The sequence below is a fragment of the Sitodiplosis mosellana genome, unplaced genomic scaffold, assembly GCF_009176505.1.
Source record: "Sitodiplosis mosellana isolate CC-2019 unplaced genomic scaffold, AAFC_SMos_1.0 Smas_scaffold_1234, whole genome shotgun sequence".
Lineage (NCBI taxonomy): Eukaryota > Metazoa > Arthropoda > Insecta > Diptera > Cecidomyiidae > Sitodiplosis > Sitodiplosis mosellana.
In genome coordinates, this window is record NW_022596476.1 from 14 (window position 1) to 927 (window position 914).

Sequence of the window (914 nt, forward strand, 5' to 3'; positions counted from 1 at the left end):
ACACTATGGACTCAATGATAGCGAAATGTCAAACAGACGTACTGTACACCGACTTTGAGAAGGCATTCGATCGAGTCAACCACAAGAGGCTTCTGCAAAAGCTGGCAAGATTCGGATTTGGGCGAAGACTTGTCAAATGGTTCCACACATATTTGACAGCCCGAACACAGTTTGTTGGAATCGGCAACAGAAAGTCAAGAACTTTCACCGTCTCGTCCGGTGTACCAGCTGGAAGTATCTTGGGACCTTGTCTCTTTATTGTTTTTATAAATGACATTGTCGACTTTGTTACTCATGCTTTTGTTTTGTTGTTCGCAGATGATTTAAAACTCATTTTGAGAATCACGTCACCGAATGATGCCCGCTTATTCCAAATGGCCATTGACCAATTGCACGAATGGTGTATGCTCAACAAGCTGTACCTTAATCTGGAGAAATGTTTCGTCATGACGTATGCTAAAAACATCACCGTACGAAGATATGAATACACGATAAACAATGGGCAGCACATGTTTGGTAGAGTTGAGCTACACAGAGACCTGGGGGTCATTTTTGACGTGAAACTCACATTCGCCAACCACATCGATACAACGGTAGCTAGCGCCTACGGAGCATTAGGTTTTATTAAGCGGACACTGAAACACAAGTTTACAATAGAATCAGCAAAACTGTTATACTGTGCCTTAGTTCGATCGAAATTGGAGTATGCTAGTGTAGTGTGGCATCCGTATCACCAGTCATACATTAACAAAATTGAATCAGTACAGAAAGACTTTGTAATCTGGGCACTTAGGGGAATTTACCAAAGAGATGCTAACTACAGATTGCCATCGTACCAATTAAGATGTGATAATTTGAATATTCAACCGCTTTGGAGGCGGCGTATAAATGCCTCAGTATTTTTAATTTATGAT

The 914-nt window shown here is 41.1% G+C and overlaps 1 protein-coding gene across 1 annotated transcript; it reads left to right on the forward strand.

The window, feature by feature from the left end:
- Window positions 1-318: 318 nt before the first annotated feature.
- LOC129571079 (uncharacterized) lies at window positions 319-703 on the forward strand (the record flags this gene model as incomplete). The annotated part of the gene is made up of 1 exon (XM_055450847.1): window positions 319-703. A coding segment is annotated over one exon (385 nt), but the record flags the coding sequence as incomplete, so codon positions are not given.
- Window positions 704-914: the final 211 nt, after the last annotated feature.